Here is an 18895-nt window from a genome sequence, read left to right on the forward strand (position 1 = left end):
ATGGGGACATCACTGAGCTGGGCAGCCTGGTCCAAGGCTTGACAACCTTTATGTGGAACACATTTTTCCTAATGTCCAATCTGAACCCTTCCCCTCCATGGTGCAACTTGAGGCTGTCTCCTCTGTCCTATCGCTTTTGCTTCCCCCTGAGGAAAAGAGCAGTCCTACAGAAGCCCCCAATTCATGGCATTCTCTGTATGTTTATAAATAGAGCTCCTTAAATGAGAGCAGTCAGTTAGAAACATCCCATCACCTTTCTAAAGGGAAGAAATAAAATGTCACTTTTGAAAGAGTTAAGCCAAGATTGTTTTAAAAAGGGCTGGGAATAGCTGGAGCATAAAAAAGGCTTTGTCATTAAGGTAATCCTTGTGTAACATCATGCATTGAGGAAAGTTGTTCCTCTTAGGAGCAGCAAGTCTAACAGGCTAAGATATAAAACCCAAGTACTGCATCCAGTTCTGGAGCCCCTGGGACAAGAGGGATGTGGAGATGCTGGAGCGTGTCCAGAGCAGGGCCAGGAGGATGCTCAGAGGGCTGCAGCAGCTCTGCTGTGAGCACAGACTGAAAGAGTTGGGGGTGTGCAGTCTGCAGAAGAGGAGGCTCCCAGGTGACCTTCTTGTGGCCTTCCAGGATCTGAAGGAGGCCAACAAAGAAGCTGGGGAGGGATTTTTGAGGCTGTCAGGGAGTGACAGGACTGGGGAGAATGGAGCCTCAGCCTGGATGTGAGGATGAAGTTATTCAGCATGAGAGTGGTGAGAGCCTGGGACAGGTTGCTCAGGGAGGTGGTTGAGGCCCCATGGCTGGAGGTGTTTAAGGCCAGGCTGGCTGAGGCTGTGGTCAGCCTGCTCTAGGGTAGGGTGTCCCTGGGCACTGCAGGGAGGTTGGAACTGGAAGATCCTTGTGGTCTCTTCCAACCCTGCCTGATTCTGTGATTCTCCAACAGTTGTTGTTCAGGACCAGGGAAGTTTGGGCTTAGAAAGTGCAGCCCCATGTCTGATGAATTTATAGCAGCAGTGGTTGGACATAGGCATAAATGCCTGGTCAGTACCAGACACCAACCAGGGGCTCCTTGCAAGAATTTTAGCTGTTCTTCTTGGTTCCAAGTTAGTTCTTTGCTGCTCATGTTCAGTAGTAGCTGCTAAAAAAGGGCAATGGTCTTATGGTGGTGAAAGTGTCACAGTCCTGAAGCTGAGAATGTTACAATTTGAATGTGAGATTTTGAGTTCCTTGTTTATTTAATCTCGTTTTCAGTGTTTCAGATCCATTTGATGGCCAAGCTCTGCTAGGTCATTAGCTGAGGAGAAATCTCCCAGGAAAGTGGGAGTGGGGCCTGAGTGCTGGTTTCAGTTATGAACCTTTTCAGTAGTGATTTGGAACTAGATGATCCTTCCAACCCTGACTGATTCTATGATTCTATTCTCACTTTTAGGTCAATCCCTATGGGAAAACTTTTAAACAAGCAGGTCTGCTGGACTTGGGGGGGATTATGTTGAGCTGGGGATATGGAGCCCACTTGTCACTGGAGCATCTCCTAGCAAGACAAACAGCTCATTGATAAGGCATCAGGTGAGAGGAGAGAGAAAGGAGGAAAAACAGGAAAGAAAAATTAATCAGCAGGAGGGAGGATAGGATGTATACAGGGACCAGATGAAGCAGGAGAGAAAGAGGAAGAGGAGATCTTGGAGTTAGACAGGCTTGCTTGGGGCACGTGCTGAGTTGCTCTTTACCATGTACTGTCAAGGCAGCCGCGGTCCGTTGGTCTCCACACACACAGCTGTAACCACCAGCATCCGCCAGATCCAAGTCCCGGATCGTCAGCTCCGCAACGGGACCTTCCTGCTCTATTTTGTACTTGGCGCTTGGCTTGAGGACCTTATCCCCCTTTCTCCACTCCACCTGGGCTGATTTGCTCAGTTTGCAGTGCAAAGTGACTGCCTCGCCCTCTGTAGCTTCCTTGTTCAGCAGTTCTTCTTGGAAGAGGATGGGCAAGGCTGAAGGATGCAATACCAACAGAGAAGGTGTCAGCACCAGGTGAAAACAATCTGGGCTCTGCTGTGAGTTACTGGGCTGCAAAGTGTACATTTAACCAAAACTACTTCTGGGTGGATACAAGTGAAAAGGGGGTAAAATGTCCTACAGCAGGGAGAAATAAATTAGGGAAAATAAGATCCAACATAGTTGTACTCTCTCAAAGTGGGAAAACGTAATAAAGCACGAGGGAATATCACAGAATAGCAGAGGTTGGAAGTGACCTCTGGAGATCATCTAGTCCAACCCCTCTGCCAGAGCAGGTTCACCTAGAGCAGGTTGCACAGGATGGTGTCCAGGCAGGTGTTATCCTTTAGCAGGGTGATTACTTGGAACCAAATAGTTAAGAACAGGAAAGCAGTAAGAAATCACAGTGACCAAGCTTCAGATGAGCAGGAAACGCTGTCACATACGCTAAGTTTGGCGCTTAATGAGAAGCAGAGGTAGAAGGGTTACCATTCACTTTCAAAGCAGCTGTTGTCTTCTGGTCTCCACACAGGCAGGTGTAGCTCCCAGTATCCGTTAAGTCAAGGTCTTGGATGACCAACTCCACAAAACGCCCTTCCTGTCTCATTTTGTATTTGCTGCTTGGCACCAGCACCTTCCCATCCTTCCTCCACTCCAGCGAGCCGCCCGCCTGGCTCAGCTCACACTGCAGCGTGGCTGTCCCACTCTCTGTGCCTTCCTCGTTCTTCAGCTCCTTCTTGAAACGGATTGGCAGGGCTGAGAGATGCAGAATGAAAAGGGGTTGCAGCCCAAGGCCCTGCCCAGAGGCTGAATGGTGATTTATAGCCAAACCTTATTCCAACACCTTCATCCTTCCACACTTTGTGTGTGTGTTTAGTAACAAAGCACCTCTAAGCGAATAGTTCTGTAGGATTCAAAGTAAGGGAGATCCTGACAGGGACCATGCACACAAATGGCAAACATCCTCATCGTTACAGGTGGTGAACACTCCTTTACCCGTGGAATCTTGGGTTTCCATGTTAATTCAGGAAACACACCATGCAGGTGAGCACCCTTGAGAACAGGTGAGAAGACAACACCACACACACACACGAGTGGGCACAACAAAAGCCGAGTGTGGACGGAGACTGGGGGGAGGAGTGACGTGGCAACACGACAAGTGGAAGGGTGAAATATGCAGAAGTACAATGTGGAGACAGATGTGTGAGGGAACGTACAGAAAGAAGGAGGGGAAGAGATAGACAAAAGCATTCCAGAGTTTCACAGGTCATTTGTGATGCTTTACCATTCACTGACAAGGCAGCTGTGGTTTTTTGGCTCCCCACTGCACAGGTATAGTCTCCAGCATCCCCTGGCTCCAGATGGCGGATCAGCAGCTCGGCCACCGTGCCCTCCTGCCTCATCCTGTACTTGGTACTTGGCCGAAGAAGAGTATGCCCCTTCCTCCACTCCACAGGGGCCTCTCTGCTCAGCTGGCATTGCAGGGCAGCTGTGCCACCTTCCACAGCTTCGACGCTCTTCAGTCCCTCTTTGATGAGCACAGAGGCGGCTGAGGAATGAAGCGTTCTCATTTTACTTCAGGAGCATCCTTACCCACTGATGACCTCGTGTGGGACTTAAAACCAAACTTGGCACAGCTCATAAGCTCTGACCTAGCTGCACTTCCAAGACTCTACTTGTATTTGCAACAGCACACCCTGAGTTTGGGAGGAAATAAACCCAAACCAAATTATTCCTCAGCAATTACAATATGAAGGTAATTACCCTTCTGCTGCCCAAGTGCTGATGGTCAGAGACTCGCTGAGATAATGCAGAAGACAACTGCACATTCTGTAACAACACATGTAGCTGAGGCCCTTCTTACCTTCTGGCTCAGAGCTCAGCAGAGCACCTCTGTCCCGAGCAGAAAGCAGAACAGTTATTTCAGAAGCAAGGAAACCTATTTTGGTATCAGATATATTTGATTCATAACTTCTAACATGAGATCCTAGAAAATAAAGAACACCATAGACCCAACCAGAGCTGCATTTTGTACTGGTCCCTTTTTATCCTGGACCCTCTGCCCACTGTAAATGTGCAGGAGTTAGCAGGACCGTGGCAAGAACAACAACAAATGGTCACAAGTAGGTGTCTTATTCCTACCATGGATTTTGACTTGGGCTGTGGTCTGCTGGTCTCCAGTGTCACAGGTGTATCTTCCCGCATCTTCTGGCTCTGCATTATGAATCACCAGCTCTGCCACTGTCCCCTTCTGCTTCATTTCATATTTGGCACTTGCCTGGAGCATGGCTTCTCCCTTCTTCCACACCACAGTGGCATCAGCTTTTGTGAGTTCGCAGCACAAGGAGACAGATTTCCCCTCTTCTGTGGCAGTGTTCTCCAGGGCTTGTTTGAAAAGGACAGGTACAGCTAGAACACAAAACCAGGGATTAGGACATGCCCTCTTGACCTGCTGAACAGCAAGTGCCCCATGATACCTGTCACTTCTTCAACTCAGTCTTTCTCTCAATGAGCAGAGCATCCTTAGACCCTCCCTTGCCTGTGTGGCATCAAATCGATTCTGCCATGTGGAGCCAAAGTGATTCTGCATGGCAGCAGAAGGAAACCTCTCCCCTAGATGTTGTCATCTCACTGTGTATTCCTAGGAGTATGAGAGAAGTTTCTTCTTTGACAAAGACCCCTTCAGAGTCCTCCAGGCATCCTCACCTCACAAATTCCTTGCTGCTGCAGGGCTCTGAGGCAGTATTTACACCCTGTATCTCTCCTGCTTGCTGCTCCAGCACAAGGCAACATTTACACCCTGTGTCTTTCCTGCTTGGTGCTCCAGCACAAGGCAGTATTTACACCCTGTGTCTTTCCTGCTTGCTGCTCCAGCACAAAGCAGTACTTACACCCTGTATCTCTCCTGTTTGCTACTCCAGCACATGCTCCTTCTGCTACACTGAAGTGTCCTTCTCTACAGACATTCAAGACACACTAGAATGCATTCCAGGTGATCCTGCTTTGGCAGGGGGTTTGGAATTGATCTCTGGAGGTCACAGAATCATAGAATCAACCAGGTTGGAAGAGATCTCCAAGATCATCCAGTCCAACCTAGCACCCAGCCCTGGACAATCAACCAGATCATGGCACTAAGTGTCTCATCCAATCCCTCCTTGAACACCTCCAGGCATGGCAACTCCATCACCTCCCTGGGCAGCCCATTCCAATGCCAATCACTCTCTCTGGCAGCAGCTTCCTCCTAATATCCAGCCTAGACCTCGCCCAGCACAACTTGAAACTGTGTCCCCTTCTTCTGTTGCTGCTTGCCTGGCAGAAAAGCCCAACCCCCACCTGGCTACCCCACCTGGCTACTGCCTCCCTTCAGGTAGTTGTAGACAGCAATGAGGTCTGCCCTGAGCCTCCTCTTCTGCAAGCTGCACACCCCCAGCTCCCTCAGCCTCTCCTCACAGGGCTGTGTTCCAGGCCCCTCCCCAGCTTCATTGCCCTTCTCTGGACACCTTCCAGCACCTCAACATCTCTCTTGAATTGAGGAGCCCAGAACTGGACACAGCACTCAAGGTGTGGCCTGAGCAGTGCTGAGCCCAGGGGCAGAATAACCTCCCTTGTCCTGCTGGCCACACTGCTCCTGATGTAGGCCAGGATACCCCCTACCATTATGTGATGTTCTAGACCAGAAGCCCTATTAAGTGATGCATTCAGAGAGGTGGCAGCACATCAGACTCTGCCTACCGTTTACTTTGACCCGAGCTGTCGTCTTCAGCTCCCCAGCAGTGCAGGTGTAGTCCCCAGCATCTACTGCTTTGACATCTCTGATAATGAGCTCTGCCACAGTACCGTGCTGCTTGAACTCATACTTCTCACTGGCATAGAGAACAGTGTCTCCTTTCATCCATTTCACTGGGGTGCCAGGTTTGCTGAGCTCACAGGTCAGCTTGACTTGTTTTCCTTCTTTAGCTTCTTCATTCTGGAGCTCTTGCTTGAAAAGAACTGGCATTTCTAAGGGGAAAAAAACAAACCAAACCAAAACACATTTAAGGAAACATACTGACAAGAAATAATTTCCCTCTTTTTGTTCCAGGCTATTGGGATCACAGAATTATAGAATGCATTGGGTTGAGAAGGACCTTTAAAGGTCATCTAGTCCAACCCCTCTGCAGTCAATAGGACATCCTCAGCTAGACCAGGTTGCTCAAAGTCCCATGAAGCCTGACCTTAAATGTCTCCACCACCTTCCTAGGCAATCTGTTGCAGTATTCCACCACTCTCATAGTAAAGAACTTCTTCCTGCTATCTAATCTAAAGCTACCATGCTCTAGTTTCAAAGCATTAGCCCTTGCCATGTTGCTGCAAGCCTGTGCAAATTAGTGCCTCCCCAGATGGCTTGCAGTCCCTCTGAGGTACTCAAAGGCTGCATTAAGGTCTCCCTGGAGCCTTTTCTTCTCCAGGCTCCACAGCTCTAATTCTCCCTGTCTTTGTAACTGAGTCTGTCTCTATAGCAGAGGTGCTCCAGCTCTCTGACCACCTTCATGGTGCATCTCTGTCCTTCTTGTGTTGAGGGCCCCAGAGCTGGATGCAATACTCCAGGTGAAATCTCACTAGAGCAGAGAGGCAGAATCACCTCTCTGAACCTGCTGGCCACGCTTCTTCTGCTGCAGCCCAGGATGCCATTGGCCTTCTTGTCTACAAGCACATACTGTTGGCTCACATCCAGCTTCTCATCACCAGTACCCTCACGTCCTTTTCCACAGGGCTGCTCTCCCATCACATATTAATAATGGGAATTTTCCTGACATTCCTGACAGAGGTGCAGGGCTTGGCCTTGTTGAACCTCACAAGGTTCACATGAGCCCACTTATTCAGCTTGTCCAGGTCCCTCTGGCATATCAACCACACCATTCAGCTTGGTGTCACCTGCAAACTTGTTGAGGGTGCATTAGATCCCACTGTCTGTGTCCACTGATGAAGATATTAACCAGCACAGATAGAAAGGCACAGCACAGACAGAAAGCACCAGCAAACGGATTCTGACAAGCCACATCTGGCTGGCAGCACTCTACAGCAGCAAAAACAAAGAGAAGAGACCATCTGCTTATTGACCTTTTAACCACTGCCTGTACTGTTGAAGGCATTGCTACTATCACTGCTGTCACCATTAACGTTAGCGGCAGCTGCTGCTGCTGCTGGTGTCGTTAGTGGCATGTGGCAGGTGGGCAGTCAGAGCTGGACCATTGGCACAACACACATCAAGCTTTAGTCAGGACAACTTGCACGTAACACAGAGGGCACAGAAATGGCAAAGCGATTCCTGTCACAGCCAGCACTCACAGAATCACAGAATTCCTTCGACTGGAAAAGCCCTTCAAGCTCCTCGAGTCCAATCATGAGTTTCACACTGACAAGTCCCTGACTAAACCAAAGCCCTCAGCACAACATCTCATCACTATGGATTGCTATGGTTGGAAAGGACCAACCTTCATCCTAGCATCCTTCATCACTAGACCATAGCCTCCAGCACCACAGCCACTCTTTTGGAAAGGACCAGCAGGATCAGCCAGTCCAACCTTCATCTCAGCATCCTTCATCACTAGACCATAGCCTCCAGCACCACAGCCACTCTTTTGGAAAGGACCACCAGGATCAGCCAGTCCAACCTTCATCCCAGAATCCTTCATCACTAGACCATGGCCTCAAGCACTACATCCACTCTTTTGGAAAGGACCACCAAGACTATGCAGTCCAACCTTCATCCCAGCATCCTTCATCACTAGACCCTGTGGTCTAGTGCCACATCCACTCTTTTCTTAAACACCTCCAGGGATGGCAACTCCACCACCTCCCTGGGCAGCCTGTTCCAGTGCCACTCTTGATTTCTCAGTATACAAACAACACACAAACCCCACAACATGCTTTCATCTGACATGAATAGCGGAACTAAAACCAGCACAGAGCAAACACAGAGAGGAAAAGGTGGTGGTGTGTTAAAGAATCTCTGTGCAGGCTCCATCACAGCCTGGCATTCAAAGCTTTAAGGTGAGCTAGTATAGGAAAGGTGGTTATTGAGGGAGGAAAAAAAACCCACATACTCAGCCAAAGTGTTTTGTCTTCAGACCAGGAAAAAATCCCACAAGAATTCCTTCCTAGCTTCTGCTGCCATATGAATAAGCAAGTCAGCCATAGAGCTGAGATGCAGCTGTCCTGTGGCTGTTGAAAACCTGCAGGCCATTCCTCTGTTCCCCTTTGCCCCTGTCTAGGTTGGGACACTCAGTGTCACAGGGCTACTGGGGTTTTTTATCTCTTTTTTTTTTTCTTCCCCCTCATTTTGCTGTTCTTAATAGAGAAAATAAAGCTACAACATTTCAAGCTGTTGTAGGCAACTTTATGACTTGGCTCACTCACATCTGAATCCATGTGTTCCAATTATGCTTCCACCCACACCCTGTGCTGGAAAAGGCAGCCTGGGGCTGTTGTGTGGCACTGTGTATGAAAGTTTCTCTAACAGAAAAGTGTCCTTCATCATGGCTGAGATCCAGGGCCTACTGAAGGCAACACTTTGTGTGTAATGGATATTGGGAACACATGCTAGTGCTACAGAAAGACATAGAAAATCAGGGCCATTACCATCATCTCTCTTCAGCATCACATCATCAAGGTCTTCTCTTTCCTTTTCTGATGGAAAAGGACCTGAGGGTGTTGGTAAAGTGATGGCTGAATATGAGCCAGCATGTGCCCAGGTCAACAAGAAGGCCAACAGCATCCTGGCCTGTGTCAGCAATAGTTTGGCCAGCAGGACCAGGACATGGGTGGTCATCCTGTGCTCAGCACTGGTGAGGCCACACCATGATTGCTAGGTTCAGTTTTGTGCCATTCACCCCAACAAGGACACTGAGGTGCTGAGGCATGTCCAGAGAACGACAGCAAAGCTGGTGAGGGATCTAGAGGACAGGTCCTGTGAGGAGCAGCTGAGGCACCTGGGATTGTTCAGCCCAGAGAAAAGGAGGCTCAGGGAAGACCTTCTTGCCCTCTACAACTACCTGAGAAAAGGCTGTAGTCAAGTAGGAATTGGTCTCTGATTCCTAGTAGCAAGTGATAAGAGGAAATAGCCTCAAGTTGCACCAGGGGATGCTTATGTTGGATATTAGGAAAAAATTCTTCCCTGAAAGGGCTGCCAAGGCATGGACCAATCTACCCAGGACAGTGGTATCCCTATTCCCAGAGGGACTGAAAAGCCATGGAGATGTGGTGGTGGTTCAGCAGTGACCTGGCAGTGCTGGGTTAATGGTTGGGCTTGATAATCTTAAAGGTCTTTTCCAACCAAAATGACTCTGATTCTAAGATTCCTTGTACAGCAGATGTCAGCCTTAGGTTGGCTTTGTGCTTTGGGTAAATACTGTCAGCCTTTCCTCTTCATGGTCTGAAGGTCAGATTGACTGTTCCAACTACCCTCCTGCTTTTTGTCCACAAAGACCTCTCTAATCCAGGTGTAGCTTCCAATCTGCCCTTCCCAAGCGTGTTATAGCAGCTTCACACAGGTCATCCACTGGTCAGGCTAGACACAACCTGTGCCTTTAACAGCCTCCTGCTCAAACCTGTCTGTGTGAATGAGCCATTTCGCCCACAGAAGCTGAGTTCCTCCTCACCCTTGGGCTATGGCAGTGACTCAAGAGAGGCAGGAGCAATTATAATGTGGGTAGAGGCCAGTTCTGAGGTGGCACAGACTCAACACTTGTCTAACAGACCTGGTGGTTACCCAGTGTGCTTGGAAAGCTACACCAAAGTTTCATGCATCTAAGAGGAGATCTTCTTTTGCTTCAGCTCAGACAGCAGCCCTCCAGATAGCATCTCCTTCCTGCTGATGCACTTTGGGTGCATTACTCTCAATCAATTTGGCTGCCTAAAGGAACTACCCAGATCAATGCGAATGTGTGAGTTCCCTCCTTGGAGAAAGACATCACTAGAGACAGCTCAAGAAGGTCTTTCTCTGGATCACCTCTTGGTCTGGGTGGATCTCCTACAGAGAAACTCACTGTCTTCTACTGTCACATCACTGCTCCAGAGAGCTTAGGCACTTAACATTCCCGAATCTAAATCCATTTAAGGTGAAGTGTTTGCCTGTTCCACATCCTGTCACCTCTCTGCTTGCTGTCCCAGATGTCTGGATGAGAGCCTCTCCTGCACTGTGGAGCACAGGCATGAGGTTCCTCTTCGGTACAGCTGCACGTGTCTAGCATTTTGGTTTGTCACTCTGACCTGAGTGTTAGATGAAGAGTTATGACCCAAACCAGCCCTCCAAATGCTCTTACCCTTTACAGTAATAACCTCACTACTTTTAGCTGCTCCAGCCTCACACTCATATCTGCCACTGTCTCCTTCTTCTGCCCTGTGAATGACAAGCTTGGCTTCAAATCCTGACCGGCTGATGTTATACTTGGGAGAATTCCTAAGGCTCTTCCCATCTTTGCACCACTTTACAGGGATGTCTGCTTTGGAGGTTTCACAGTGAAGAATCACATCCTCTCCCTCAGTGACTCCAGTGTCAGCCAGTTCCTTTGTGAAGATGCAGGGCTTCTCTAGAATCACATAAAGACCATCTGAGATGCTGCAGAAGAGGTGCCGACTGTCAGATCACAAGTGAGCTGTGAGACTTACACCCAAGATTACTTATATCAGAGCTGCAGGTCAGGGTTAGTAACAAACAATTTGGTCTTCACAACTATGGAGATCTCAGGAAGACACTAGTCATGCCATAACATGGTAAGCATCTAATGCCATTTGGAAGAACATGAGAAGACAATGTTCCTGCTCAAGAACATAGTATCTCCCTCAAATCTCATCACACCAGAGCACGATGCAGGAGTGATTTTCCTAGGCCCTTTTCCTCAAGAACCTTCTAACCAAACATGGGAAAGTTAATTCTGCATGAAGTGAGGTGCAATACAGGTTTATCAAAGCCAAACAGCTAGGGCAGGTCTCATCTGATCAGCATGAGTCCTCTAAAATTAAGTCAGATAGCTCCAACTGGTCATGCAGAGAGTCTCTATAACCACTGGAAGACAATAAACACCTCCAGGGAGCAGAAAGTCACTTCCAGAACACACCATTAGGGCAGAATATGAACAGCTCTCTGGAGGTGCTTGTCTTTCCATACAAATTATAGAGGTAGCCTAAGCTAGATACCAGTAGCTCAACTAGCCAAGGTAGGTCTTATCTTCCCAGGCTTACTGCTTTCTAATTCTGTGCTTGTTTGAACCTAGTTGGGATATTTTGGTGAGAAGAATTAGATTATAGGCTGTGAAAAGGAAACAATGAAGATGTCTACTTCACTCATAGGCTTGCTGAAATGTATAAGAAGAACACAAACATAGATAACAGAGTCTCTCTCTGGCTTTGGGCTGCACTTCTCTCTTTCTAACCTGCTGTTTGTGGAACTAATCCTTCTGCTCCCTAACTCCCCTGGCCGAGTCTCCAAACTTACCTTGAATGCAAGGCAAAGTCTGGGATAAGGTAGAGGGGTGGGAAGAAGGTGGAAGAGTGATTGGGAGCCCCTCCTGAGGACTCAGGTTTCTGGGAGGGCTGTTGTGTTTCTGTATTACTTTTCAACTTGCATATTTCTGTCTATAGCTGTATAGATTGTAAATATCTGCTTGTACATTGTGCTAAGCTGTAAATATAAGGCTTTATTCTTTAATTTCCAACTGGCTGAGTCTAGTCTGAGTGATTTTCTGAAGTGGGGGGGGGGGGGCAGGGAACACCCAAACCATCACAAACTCAAAAGAATCCAATCAATCAGGAGACCAAACCCTGAGCTGGGTACTATAGCATCACAAATTGCTTCTGCCAACAAGGATCAACCTTCTGCACACAAATCCTTTTCAGCTGCCTTCAGCAAAAATCTGTTTGCTTTTCTGTAGCATGGCAACACTTAGGCAGACTTTCAGATGCTGAAAACATTAAAAGTTCTTTGCAGGAAGCATGGTGAAATGCATGAGGATATGATTCAACACAGAAAAGACTTTGTGCTTTTGATCTTTGGGCAAGGAGGATTATTGATGTTTCCAGTAGGGAAACACCTCTCTAGTTCTGCACTCTTGGGGTGGATGGTAACTCATTTATATTCACAGGCTCACAGGATGTCAGGGGTTGGGAGGGACCCAAAGAGATCATCGAGTCCAACCCCCGTGTCAGAGCAGGACCCTAAGTTCCTCATTAGCAAAGCAGACTAACACTCCATTTAACTTTTCCAGACAAACACTCAGCAGCAGCAATGACTAGCAGAGACCACATGTGATGTTGCCTTTCAAACCACAATAAAACCCCAAACTAAAACCATTATTGTTTGCAACTTCCCTCCCACCCCCCACCCCCCCTTGAACTAACTGATTTCTACTCATTTATCATCACCCTATCAGTCTGGCTCAAGGAAAACTGGTCAAAGCATCCAATCCAACATCACTGCAGTATAACATTTCCATCTAAGGCTCAATAAACACACTGAGTGTTGACCTGGATGATAGTTTTATCCTTCCCCAGCCCTTGATTCATCATACAGTTGAACATATACAGATATATAGATATGATGGGACCAAATGAAGTTGCATTTTCACCCTTTCTACTTTTTGCCACCTACCCACATTCACCCATATTTATTTCTACTCATTCTTTCTTCTCCTGTGGTTTTGAGGATTGATTTACCTTTAACAACCAAACTGGCAGATGTTTTCTTATCACCAGCTTCAAATGTAATGACCCCCGAGTCCTTCAGTGAGAGCTTTTTCAACGTTAGCAAGTGATATCCACCAGGCTGAAACTGGATCTCATTAAGTTCATTGGTATGGAGAGGGGTTTTATCCAAAAACCACTGCACTTTGCTATAGTCTACAGGAGAGATTCTGCATTTGAACATGGCAGATTCTCCTTCTAACACAGTGACATCTTCCAGGTCTTCTGTTATTAGCACTTTCTGGCCTGAAAGGAACATAGATACATCAATTACTGGAATCTTCCATTGCTAGCACCAAAACCAATATGGAAAACTCCAAGATTTCCCACGAGATCATTCCAAGAAAGAAATACATTCATGAAACAGAAGACACAATTATTGAACACAAAAACCATTCACAGGAAAATAACATACACAGTACACAAACCAAACTGGGATGAAGACAACTTCAAAACACCAGAACAAGCAGGAAAAGCAGCAAGAACAATGCACATCCAGAGTCATAAAGCTTCTTGTGGTGGAACTGCCTGGAAAGGCTGAAAGGATGCAGCTCTGACAGCATCACTGGGCTCTAGGCATTGCTAAGCAGATGATCCCTCCCATGACAACCCCTCTCTTTCTCTAGAGCAAATATAACTTGATTTTTATGGACTAGGATCACCCAGGTCCCATCTTCATTTTACTTAGTCCAACTTTAAACACAGTGGGAAGTGGAGAGAATGTCTGACTTCAGCTTCAGTAAGCAGAAGCAAACAACAGCCCTTTGAAGATACAGATAAGCACCACTGTGTACAGATACACCTGATGTTGCTCCTACTCACAAACCCAGCACAGGAAATTTTCACTTTTATCTTGAGCTTTGTCACAGAGAAGTACTTTTTTCCACCCAGAAAAGTTGCTGAGAGAAACCTCACAACAAATTCAGGTGGCTCAGATCTGGAGAATGCAATGAGGACTAAGCACACTTTGCTTGAGTCTGCTCTAGAGGTGGGAATGTCTGGGTTGACCCTCTAGGCTTTAATAATCAGCTACAGTAATAGGCACTGCTGCATCTCTGTGCTGAATTGGTACTCCTGTTCTCTCCACTGTTCTATCAATTTCAGCTCAAGCTTTTCTCCCAGTTGAGTTTCTAGCCAGAGAACTATGAAGAGCAGTAACAAGCAGATCTCACTCCTTCCCCTTCACCACACTTAGCATTGGCCACTACAGGTCATTTAACTGAACATGGCATGAAATAAAAGCTGTTGGGTTCTACTCTTCAGCTGAAGATTGGGTTGCCCCCCTCATCTCCAAGGTGCAGAAGGACATTAGGCATTTAAGGATCCCTGAATCACTCATTCACCCAGACTCTTAAACATCTCTACTGGAAAGAGACACCACAGGGCAGGGAGGAAAGCCTGGAGGCAGAATGTTTCCCTCCTCTAACAGCAGGCACTCTGCATGATGTCATCATGCGTTCACACAGGGGCATCAGCTTTTCCTCTCCTCACATCAGTGTTTTAGGTTTTTAATCACATCCAAAGTACTCCAGGTATAACTTGTTCAAACTGACAAATTGATCTGTGTGTCCAGCTCCGTGTTGCTATATACAACTCTATGTAGCTACACAAAGTGTCTGCAGATTGTGAGGGAGACAAAGCCAGAAATCAGTGGATTTGCTACTTCTATAGAATCATTTTGGTTGGAAGAGACCTTTAAGATCAAGTCCAACTGTTAAGCCATCACTCCCAGATCACCACTAAACCCTGTCCCTCAGCATCACATCTTCCTGTTTAAATCCTTCCAGGGAACTCAATTCCACCACTGCCCCGGGCAGCCTCTTCCAGGGCTTGACAACCATTTGGGGAAGGAAATCTTCCCCTAATATCCAGCCTAAACCTTCCTGGTACAAGTTGAGGCCTTTTCCTCTTTTCCTATTGCTTATTGTTTGTGAGACCAACTCCCACCTCTCCAACCTCAACGAGTTGTAGAGAGCCAGAAGGTATCCCCTCAGTCTTCTTTTCTTGAGCCTAAACAACCCCCAGTTCCCTCAGCTGCTCTCCTCAGACTTCTGCTCTAGCTCCCTCACCATGCTATGGAAAGGATCTGCTCTGCACACAACAGATTCTGCTGGGGAAATGAGATGTACAATCTCACACATACCTTGCACCACAAGCTTGGCTCTGGACTGGGCATCACCAATGTCACAGCTGTAAGTGTCACTGTCACTCTTCTCCAAGCTTTTTATGGTCAGTTGCAGCACTTGTCCCGTCTGTGTGATCTCATATTTCCTGCCAGCTCTGAGTTCAGCAATGCCCTTCCTCCAGACCACAGAGGATGCAGCTCTCTCACTCTGGCACATGAACACTGCGGTTCCACTTTCGTCAGCTTTCAGGTCTGAAAGTTCCTTGATGAAATAATTGGGCTTTTCTGGAAGACAAAAACAATCAATCAATCTCTTAACTAAACAAGTGCTGAACACAGAGTGCTCTTGAATCTCCTCTGCCCTCACAGAACAGAGAATTACTTAGGTTGAAAAAAGTCCTTGAGATCATCAAATCCAACAGTGAAAAAGGTCCTTAAGATCACCAAATCCAACATTGAAAAAGGTCCTTAAGATCATCAAATCCAACGGTGAAAAAGGTCCTTAAGATCATCAAATCCAACACTGAAAAAGGTCCTTGAGATCATCAAATCCAACAGTGAAAAAGGTCCTTAAGATCACCAAATCCAACATTGAAAAAGGTCCTTAAGATCATCAAATCCAACATTGAAAAAGATCCTTAAGATCATCAAATCCAACATTGAAAAAGGTCCTTAAGATCATCAAATCCAACATTGAAAAAGGTCCTTAAGATCATCAAATCCAATGGTGAAAAATGTTTTTAAGATCACCAAATCCAACGTTGAAAAAGGTCCTTAAGATCATCAAATCCAACATTGAAAAAGGTCCTTAAGATCATCAAATCCAACATTGAAAAAGGTCCTTAAGATCACCAAATCCAACATTGAAAAAGGTCCTTAAGATCATCAAATCCAACATTGAAAAAGATCCTTAAGATCATCAAATACAACAGTGAAAAAGACCCTTAAGATCATCAAATACAACAGTGAAAAAGATCCTTAAGATCATCAAATCCAACACTGAAAAAGATCCTTAAGATCATCAAATCCAACATTGAAAAAGATCCTTAAGATCACCAAATCCAACACTGAAAAAGGTCCTTAAGATCATCAAATCCAACATTGAAAAAGATCCTTAAGATCACCAAATCCAACACTGAAAAAGGTCCTTAAGATCATCAAATCCAACACTGAAAAAGATCCTTAAGATCATCAAATCCAAAGTTGAAAAAGGTCCTTAAGATCATCAAATCCAACACTGAAAAAGGTCCTTAAGATCATCAAATCCAACATTGAAAAAGATCCTTAAGATCACCAAATCCAACACTGAAAAAGGTCCTTAAGATCATCAAATCCAACTTTCAACCTTCTCCTGCCAAGTCCACCACTAACCTATGTGCCTTAGCACCACCTGTGAGTGGCTTTTAAACCCCTCCAGGAAGGGTGACTCCACCACTTCCCTGGACAGTCTGTTCCAGGCTGGATAACCTTTTCAGTGAAGAAAACTCTCCCAATATCCAACCCAAACCCTCTCTAGTTCAACTTGAGGTTGTTTTCCCTCATCCTACAAAATGGGATGAATCTTAGCTGCTGTCACAAGCCCAACTGCTGTCAGAAAACAGATCAGGTAGAGTATTGCCAGAGAAGTTTGGCATTGTACAGGTGTGGGTGAGGTCTCATCTTGCAGACCACAGAGAGTTTTGATCGCCCATATTCAAAACAGATCTATTCAGTTTGCCAGCTTTGAGGGGCTCATAGAATCAACCAGGATGGAAGATCATCCAAGATCATCCAGTCCCACCTAGCACCCAGCCTTATCCAGTCAGCTAGACCATGGCACTAAATGTCTCATCCAGTCTTTTCTTGAACACCTCCAGGAACTCATGACGCAACACATGAGATACTTCAGTGCCTCACAGGTATTAAAGATTCTCACACAGGTATTAAAGATTCTCACACAGGTATTAAAGTTTCTCAGAGGGTTTTGGTTTGGTTTGTTTTTCAAAGATTTTAATCCATGACATTTCATGAAAACCAGAAGTTGATCCTGTTCAGGGAGCTAGAAGAGACCAACCTCAGGTTATAGATGTTTAACCCAACTTCTGTGCACTTCAACTGACCTTGGACTGTGATCCTGGCTTTTGTTTTTGAGACCTCTGTCTCACAGGTGTATTCCCCACTGTCCTTGATGGTGGAGTCATGGATGATCAGAGTGGCTCGTGTGCCCTCCTGCTGCAAGTCATACTTCTGGCTTTTTCTAATTGCTTTGCCATCCTTGTACCATCTGATGCTTGCATCAGGCTTTGAGAATTCACAGCACAGGCTGATGTCCTGCCCTGCTGCTGATGTTTTATCCTCCAGCTGCTTTATGACCTCCGTAGGTTTTTCTGAAGATTGGGGGGGAAAAAAGGAGGAAAAAAAAGGGAGGATTGAGTAAAAATCATGATCAGTGTTTTGTCAAGATTTTCACAGCTCAAATATCCAGCAAGGTTTCACATTCCCCAGTGAATGACTCACGTCATGCAAGGGGAGGGTGGAGAAAATCAGATCTTCAGTGTAGAGTAACTGCAGTTATGGATTTTCAGTGGATATTAATGATTATGATAAAGTAGATATAAGAAAGAAGTTAGACTAGATAGAAGTGAGAACTCTTTTGCACTGAGGGTGGTGAGAATCACAGAATCAGCCAGGTTGGAACAGACCTCAGCCAGGCTTTGCTTCAACACCTCCAGGGACAGTGTCTCCACCACCTCCCTGGGCAGCCCATTCCAATGCCAATCACTCTCTCTGGCAAGAATTTCCTCCTAACATCCAGCCTAGACCTCCCACAGCACAACTTAGAACCATAGAATCAACCAGGTTGGAAGAGACCTCCAAGATCATGCAGTCCAACCTAGCACCCAGCCCTGTCCAATCAATCAGACCATCTTGAGACTGTGTCCCCATCTTATGTTGCTGCTTGTCTGGGAGAAGAGACCAACCCCACCTGGCTACAGCCTCCCTTCAGGTAGTTGCAGACAGCAATGAGGTCTGCCCTGAGCCTCCCCTTCTGCAGGCTGCACACCCCCAGCTCCCTCAGACACTCCTCACAGGGCTGTGTTCCAAGCCTCTCACCAGCTTCCACGGTTGGTCTCTTCTCCCCAGTATCAGGTGATAGGAGGAGAGAAAATGACCCAAAACTGTGCCAGAGGAGGTTCAGTTTGTGTACTGAGAAATAATTCTTTCCTACAGGTGTGGTCAGGCACTGGAACAGGCTGCCCAGGGAGGTGGTGATGTCACCTCTCCTCTCTGCCTGGAATATTTTGTATTTTACCTCTCTCTCAGGATCATTATCATGTGTTCTGGAAGCCTCTTTGTACAGGAAACTCAGGCACCAAAGCATCCTGAGTACACACTGGAAGTTAATGCTAAGGCTCCATAAGCACAGTTAGAATGTTCCTGTTTTCCCATTCCCATTTTCCCAAGTTCTGATTGTTTAAACTGTTTAACTCCACGTTTATAAATGCCCTTTGCGCAACCAATTCCTGACAACCAAGAATCCAAAAGTGACCTCACTGCTGTACTCAGCACTGCTCAGGCCACACCTTGAGTGCTGTGTCCAGTTCTGGGCCCCTCAATTCAAGAAAGATGTTGAGGTGCTGGAACATGTCCAGAAAAGGGCAGCAAAGCTGGTGAGGGTCCTGGAGCACAAATCCTATGAGGAGAGGCTGAGGGAGCTGGGCCTGTTTAGCCTGGAGAAGAGGAGGCTCAGGGGTGATCTTATTACTGTCTACAACTACCTGAAGGGACATTGTAGCCAGGTGGGGGGTGGCCTCTTCTCCCAGGCAACCAGCAATAGAACAAGGGGACACAGTCTCAAGTTGTGCCAGGGGAGAGTATAGGCTGGATGTTAGGAGGAAGTTCTTCCCAGAGAGAGTGATTGGCATTGGAATGGGCTGCCCAGGGAGGTGGTGGAGGCACCGTCCCTGAAGGCCTTCAAGAAAAGCCTGGCTGAGGCACTTAGTGCCATGGTCTGGTTGACTGGCTAGGGCTGGGTGCTAGGTTGGCCTGGCTGATCTTGGAGGTCTCTTCCCACCT

General features: G+C 46.8%; 1 protein-coding gene across 1 annotated transcript in view; it reads right to left on the minus strand.

The window, feature by feature from the left end:
* Positions 1-18895, minus strand: part of OBSCN (obscurin, cytoskeletal calmodulin and titin-interacting RhoGEF) — a 249742-nt gene that overhangs the window by 148600 nt on the left and 82247 nt on the right. Inside the window, exons 33-41 of the mRNA XM_064162395.1 lie at positions 16939-17205; positions 14858-15124; positions 12688-12960; positions 10299-10565; positions 5728-5994; positions 4138-4404; positions 3281-3544; positions 2485-2751; positions 1728-1991 (exon numbers count right to left, since the gene is read on the minus strand). Coding sequence (XP_064018465.1) covers positions 1728-1991; positions 2485-2751; positions 3281-3544; positions 4138-4404; positions 5728-5994; positions 10299-10565; positions 12688-12960; positions 14858-15124; positions 16939-17205 — 2403 coding nt within the window. The remainder of the gene's footprint in view (positions 1-1727; positions 1992-2484; positions 2752-3280; positions 3545-4137; positions 4405-5727; positions 5995-10298; positions 10566-12687; positions 12961-14857; positions 15125-16938; positions 17206-18895) is intronic.

This window comes from Pogoniulus pusillus, chromosome 23 (assembly GCF_015220805.1).
Source record: "Pogoniulus pusillus isolate bPogPus1 chromosome 23, bPogPus1.pri, whole genome shotgun sequence".
Classification (NCBI taxonomy): Eukaryota; Metazoa; Chordata; class Aves; order Piciformes; family Lybiidae; genus Pogoniulus; species Pogoniulus pusillus.